Genomic DNA, 6,884 nt, shown 5'->3' on the forward strand with positions numbered 1-6,884 from the left:
GATATTGTTGGTTCGGAGGCTTGTTTGAAAGGCAAAGCTGTGATTGAGCATTGAGTGGCCTTTGAAGCGAGATAAGTGTTGTGTCTAACCTTGACTTGAGGGAATTAGGGACCCTCGGACTGTTTGCTATGTGAATTTCATATGAGCGGCGTATATGTGAGGTGACGAGTACTTATGCACCGTCAAATTATCTGTTTTTCCCTGTTTCCCCTTTCTTCTTATATTACGTCTTTCCCTGTCTTAGTTGTTATATGATCTAAATATGTTTACATGCCAAATTGCTATTTGTAGTCATTGTTTTCTCCTGTTTATAATATTAGCTTTTTTTCATGGTTTCATAATCTCCTACTATTTGCTCAAGTTGGTTTATCTGTACCTTGTAGTTGTACATTCTGGATTGGTCTCGCTGTGTAGTATTACTTATTCGGATTATCATATTGTACAAGGTTTCCTATTTATTTCGATTTGGTGTTTAAGTATTGTGAAGGGTTTCCGTGATTTAAATTGTGAATTTACTTTGTATACTGAGCACTTGATGTTGATATGGTGGGATTGGGTTGCACGCCGCAACATGTGTAATAAGGGTGGATTGTTTGGTGGCACAAGGGTAAACTATGATTGTGTTATTATGATATGGTGGGATAGGGTTGCACGCCGCAACACTCTTATGTTTTCATTTCTTGAGTTGTGTTGGTTTCCTTTTGGTATTTGTATCTGAATTATTAAAGGTTGGTGATTTTGGACGACACTGGTTTATTCTTGAGGCTGTGGTTATTATTTTTAGTTGGCTATTTAATTATGTGCAGTATTCCCTTTTTTGTCATTATTATATACTGCGTTCAGGTTGTAGTGTAGGTGACCCGCCTTAGCCTCGTCACTATTTCGTCGAAGTTAGGCTCGGCACTTACCAGTACATGTGATCGGTTGTACTGATACTACACTCTGCACACTGTGCAGATTTTGGAGACGGTCCCAGTGGCAGCTACTAGAGAGCTCGGATTGGACAGCCTGCGGAGACTTGAGGTACAGTTGCTCAGCGCCCGCAACTCCTCAAGTCCCCGTCTTTATTTTTATCTAGCTGTGTATTTTCATTCAGACAACTTTGTATTTATTTCAGACCCTTGTATGTATTACTCAAGAAACTCGTGCACTTGTGACAACAGGTTTAAGGATTTGTAGCAGATGTTTTTACAGTTTTGGCTTCCGTATTTATATTTGGATTATTGCAGTTAAATTAGTTTTTCTTCAGTAATTAAGTTTAAATTTTTAAAAAGGATAAATTGTTCTAACGTTGGCTTGCCTAGCAAGTGAAATGTTAGTCGTTATCACGATCCCGACGATGAAAATTTCGGGTCGTGACAACACTGAAGGACTTACCTGTGCCAAACACACTTTGTAGCGAAGGCAAAACTCTGCAATCACAGAATCAAGCTCTTCGCTCAAAGAAAACGCACCCAAAGTAAAGGGATACGTGAAAAAATATGTAAACCCTTCCATGGGAAAGGTCACTCGCTCCGATAGGTCAGGAGCAATGATGTCCAACTCATGACATCGGCAGTCCTCCTTCACAGCAGGAATACTTGAAAGGAGAATGGAAGAAGGGTATCTACTAACGGCCCATGTACAAAGGTTAGCGGTAGGAAATTTCTCTTCAAGATCCTTCGAAGTACTAAGCCTTCTTGGGATGATGGAACCTACTGTTGGAGGAACGGAATCTTCGGTTTTGTTTTTGCCCTTTGAAGAACTAGCACGTTTAGAAGAGGAAGCCATTGGAATAGAAGGAAGGAAAGTTTCTGGTTTGAGGAAAATCAGAGAAAGGTTGGGAAGTAAAGATGTAAAGTAGAAGTTTGAGAGATTATGAAGTACATAAGAGAAGGATGATGCGTATAACTAAAAGTTTTGGCGGCTAAATTCATGGCTATGATTACCTCGATAATCGGCAAAAGTCGTGCTAAATCATGGGAAGACACGTGTTCGGGCCATTAAATGCAGAGAGACAGGCGTCTAATCATCTGTCAGTGACCTTCAAAAGGAATTATAGTAATTCCCGCCAAAAGAGTGTTTCTATCAACTTCTCGGTACACAAAGTTATGTCACCGGAAAGCAGGGGGACTATCTGTATAGGGAAAAATACGACATGACACGTGACCGCTTAAAGGAAAGACACGTGAAACACAGGATGGGGATGGCCACCGAACACAGCTGTTCCGCTTGTCACCTGAAGGAATAACGATCATAAATGGAGTATTAAATGCTTTGCGCCCGGTAACATCCAATACAGAGTATTTTGCAGCATTAAGGATGATGGTCTGTTACAAAGAATTTGACATTTATGTCTAACGTTCCTTATTCATCAATGGTCCTCATAATTGTCATTAAAGAAGGGCATCATCCTAGGACTTCATTCCCTAGACATAATTATAAATAGAGAGCTCAGTTATCATTGCATGAGAGGATTTTTCTGGCTGACTTACACTACATTCTATACATCATTTTAATACAATTTTACTTTCGTTTTTGGTCTTATTATTGTTATGCCCGGAAACCTTGTTCCCGGACTCATTAGCTCTGCTATTTCATCTACATTCTAAAGCTAAGTATTTTAACATTTCGTGAGTTATTTCATTATTTTTTGGATTAAATTCATTTACTTGTTTAGAAATCACAAACAAATTTAACTGTACCGTTTTTCGGGTAAACAATATTCTAAATTATGGGGCACGTGAACCTATGCTATTTTTGCCAAATTAGACATTTTATGCATGTGTTTTCTAGATTTAATCTAATATTATTCACTGACATTCATGCCCGAAAAAGTTGAACGTTCACTTGATTGAATACTCCTTTATTTACCCAAAGGAATTAATCCTATATTTTTCTCTTTTTTTAGTGGTGTATTCATATTTCTAGTATAGGTAATTTTTTGTTGGCATCCTTATTTTGCTCCACGTTCCGTTTGCCGCATTGTATTCCAGTGGTCTTCCCAGCTGTTTCTGTCCATCCTATCTAACCGATTAACCCCTCCGATTCTTACCGTCTCCACTTTGAAGGGACCGCCATTTTTCACACCCCTAATTCTAATTGTAAAGATGCGCTGAAGGTAGAATTTTAGAAAGTTCTAAAAAATGGATATCTACTCACCATGCTGTGCTTCCCGGTGAGGTTGGATGCTATTCTTTTTAATTTTATCCTTTTGTTGCTCATTTCCCCTTTGATGTGATTGTGCTTTTTTCTCTTTTCCAATTCATGTATAGCACTACGTGTCTGATTTTTCCACTCTGTTATTATACCGTACATTGTTAATCGAATATAATAACAGTTAAATCAATATGAGGGTTTGATAATGCAGCTCGACAGGACTTTTTTAATGTCAATTCGGGGTAAACCTCAGAGTTGCATCTTTTAGACTGCCTAATTAAGAAGTCTTACTCTTACAAATAAATCAAATTTGCTTCCTCACCACTAGTAATAAGGTTATAAAAATGAAAATGATTAAGATCTGTTCGTGATAAAATTAATATCACTAAGTTATAAAATATTGCGAATAGGCAAAGGTTTTAAGGGGAAGTACTTGCACCGCTCAGAATTTTGTCTCCTAGTGTTATTGAACAGTGGTGGGGGCTGTAGGCTGTAGCTGATAAAGTAGGACGGAATAAAGCAGTATGGGTCTCTCTAGATCTTATCTTTAAATGTTTTTTGAAGTTCCAAACTTTTATCAATGGTTTACAGAAAAACAATGCTCCCTTATCTTTTATTGGTGCTTTTAGCACACGCCAGATGGGTAAGCACAGCAGATCTAGCAAATTGTTCACTGGTTAAAAACATATTCATTTTAGCCGGGCAGAGCAACATTTCCGGCCGAGGGGGCGTGATTAATCACTCTCTCCGCCCCGGCGTGGCTAATGAGACGTGGGATGGTGTCATCCCACTTGAATGCCAGGCCAACCCGTCAATCCTCCGGCTCAGCGGAGGACTTAGGTGGGTTGAGGCTCAAGAACCCCTTCACAAAGACATAGATGTGAACAACACTTGTGGGGTTGGTCCAGGGATGCCATTTGCCAATACAGTATTGAAGAGGGATCCAAGTGTTGGAGTGATTGGGTTGGTTCCTTGTGCCGTTGGAGGAACGAGTATTACCGAATGGGCACCTGGGGGTTTCCTTTACAAGCAGATGATAAAGAGGACAAAGGCGGCCACTCGATGTGGCGGAAGTGTAAGGGCGTTGTTGTGGTACCAAGGTGAGAGTGATACAAAGACACTTGAGGATGCCAAAATGTATAAACGCAGATTGGAGAGCTTCTTTAAGCATGTGCGCCATGATCTGCAATTACCTACTCTCCCTGTGATTCAGGTAACTCATGGAAAGATCTACTATTGTTTATTGAGAAAGTCTTTCTATATGCAAATAGTAGTTTGAGTTTACTATCCTTTTAGTACTTACTAATTTCATCAATCTTTGTTCCTACACCACATGAAAACTCAAGCTGTGGCCTAGAACATTTGCTCTGTTTTCCTTTTTTGGCGATTGGAATTGAGATTTGGGGGGGAGTTTCTTGTAAGAAAAATATTAAAATAAAAGAAAAGAGTTCAAAAAGGTGGAATGCTTTCATTAGAAAAGAAACATTGGCACATTCTAGCTCGTAAAGTTTAAAAGATCCAGTGCAATTTTTGCACATGTGATTGTAAGAATAGATATCTTGGAAATGTGTTACTCCAAAGAGATAAGGTGGGTAAGAATTTAATTGGTGCAGGTAGGATTGGCAACAGCACTAGGGCCATACATGGAGTTGGTGAGGAAAGCTCAGCGAGAAATTAATGTTGGGAACGTGAGATATGTGGATGCCAAAGGGCTCCAGGTTGGACCAGATTATGTGCACCTTACAACTGCTGCACAAATTCAGCTTGGACAGATGCTCGCTGATGCCTTCCTTCGCATTTAGTCAATGGTGCTTCGTCCTCTTTAGACTAATAGTACTGCTGGTTTGTTACTCTATAAAGAAATTGGGTCAGCTGAAAAATGCAAACTATTTCAGAAGAAATCTTCAAGGAGCAAACTAGTCCTTGTTATGCAATTTTTCCAGATGGAACCATTATTTGTGTTTTCCATATCCAACAATTTGCTTTTATCATATTTGCTTACATCTTGATAGATTGTTCTAGTAGTATTCATGTAGTTTTCTCAATTGGAGAGCTCTTAAAGATTGTTGCATAATATCTCAGATTTATAATATTAAAAATGTGCTAGTGAGTTTGGTACTAATTGTCAAGTTATGTAGAGAGGAGTGTTTGCTTGCAATCTCCAGGGGAACCATTAGAATGCTAGAGTGCTAACGACATAGAAACAGTTTTCTTCCAAAATAAAAACTCTAGTTGTTGTCTCGCTGCCAAAACTGGTATCTTTGGCAATAATCATAATAATCAATGATTTGAGTCTGGTATTCTTTGTGATAAAATACGTGAAAACCAAATTAATATCGTTGTGTGGATTCCTAATTAAGTTATAAGGATAAACTTTCTGAACGAAGATCGTTGGTGGGCGTGATTTCTGAAGTCCTTAAAGGCCAGATATACATGGTTTACTTCAGGGGAACCATGCAATGAAGAGTGGAGTTTAAGCATACTGATTCAAGGATGCATCAGAGCTGAATTACTGGCAAGTGGAACAGAGCTTCGCTGGTATTCCCTATTTTCTTATTGACTGAAGTAGAAACTTCTTTTAGGTAATTTAATTTATTGGCATGAAAACAATTTTTTTGGCCGTGCAATTTCTGTCCTGGAAAATATCATATATAGAGATTCTTGTTTGGTTGTCTGACATTGTTTCTTGATATATACAGTCAAACCTCTCTACAACTGTCTCGTTTGTTCCGAATGACAGTTATACACATATAACGGCATTTGACGTTGAAATATTTTTGGGCTGTTATAAAACATCCAAAATTAATTTTTTTTTAATGTTACATATAAAAGATCAAAAGGAAGTATGATATTTTTTGGACAGATCAAAAAGGAAAGTATAACGCATAAGTTGGGACAGAGGGATTCTGATGCCACATTGACTTTCACGTATCTGCTTGCTACTTTCTCTTGCTCCAACTGAGAGCCACTGGCCCAAGAAGTTAGTGTATTATGCTTCAATACCAAATTTTTTTGCAGAATTAACATTGTAGGGCACAATATCCAGACTAACACACTTTCTGGGAGAGACATTGTAACTTGTATGTGAACTAGCTAGACCAGTACTATGCTGCATTTCCCCTTAGCCAACATCACTACTTTAAAAAAGAAAATATTTTGGGGGGGGGGGGGGGGGGGAGAGTACGTTGTACATCTTTTGTTTAGTCTGAGAAGATTCCTGCTATCTCTAGGCCTTGAAGTTGTGATCTTTGACAAATTGCAATATTTTGGGAGCTCACTAACAAGATTAATTTCTATGTTCCTTGAAATGCTCTTCTATTTTCCATCCAATATGTCCACGAGTGCCATCCTTTCAATGTATTTAATTCTCTGTACTTCTAATGTGTCCTTTTCTGATAGATATAAGACAAATTACCATTGCTTAAAAGAGCTCCAAGCGAAATTGCGTTTCCTATTATGTTTTTATAAGCAGCTTCACAACATCTATACTACTACAGTTGTAAATAACTGAGCATATTGTTAAGGCATATCTCACTGAATGAATCAACTTGATAGAAATGCTACAACAAGGAAACTTTAAAACTAAATGATTGGTTTTGGCCTTATGAAGATGGTGGAAGTTACTCTCTATTTAAGAGGGATGTATCACTGTACAAGCAAGATTCCTCCTATACAGAGAGTATATCTATTTTGGAGAAAAAGAATGTAAAAGCAAATAAAGAAGACAGAGCTACTGTTCCCGCAGT

At 38.3% G+C, this 6,884-nt stretch overlaps 1 protein-coding gene across 2 annotated transcripts; it reads left to right on the forward strand.

Annotated features, from left to right (window-relative positions):
• The first annotated feature begins 2,995 nt into the window (after nucleotides 1–2,995).
• Nucleotides 2,996–5,260, forward strand: LOC104108696 (probable carbohydrate esterase At4g34215). 2 transcript variants are annotated; one of them, XM_009617795.4, is made up of 3 exons: nucleotides 2,996–3,157; nucleotides 3,730–4,351; nucleotides 4,752–5,260. In XM_009617795.4, exons 1-3 carry the CDS (start codon nucleotides 3,126–3,128, stop codon nucleotides 4,938–4,940), a joined length of 843 nt encoding a protein of 280 aa, XP_009616090.1. In that variant the 5' UTR covers nucleotides 2,996–3,125; the 3' UTR covers nucleotides 4,941–5,260. The 2 variants fall into 2 exon arrangements, with proteins under 2 accessions (XP_009616090.1, XP_009616091.1); XM_009617796.4 differs by having other exon boundaries at nucleotides 3,001–3,162.
• The last annotated feature ends 1,624 nt before the right edge of the window (nucleotides 5,261–6,884 follow it).

This window comes from Nicotiana tomentosiformis, chromosome 1 (assembly GCF_000390325.3).
Source record: "Nicotiana tomentosiformis chromosome 1, ASM39032v3, whole genome shotgun sequence".
NCBI lineage: Eukaryota > Viridiplantae > Streptophyta > Magnoliopsida > Solanales > Solanaceae > Nicotiana > Nicotiana tomentosiformis.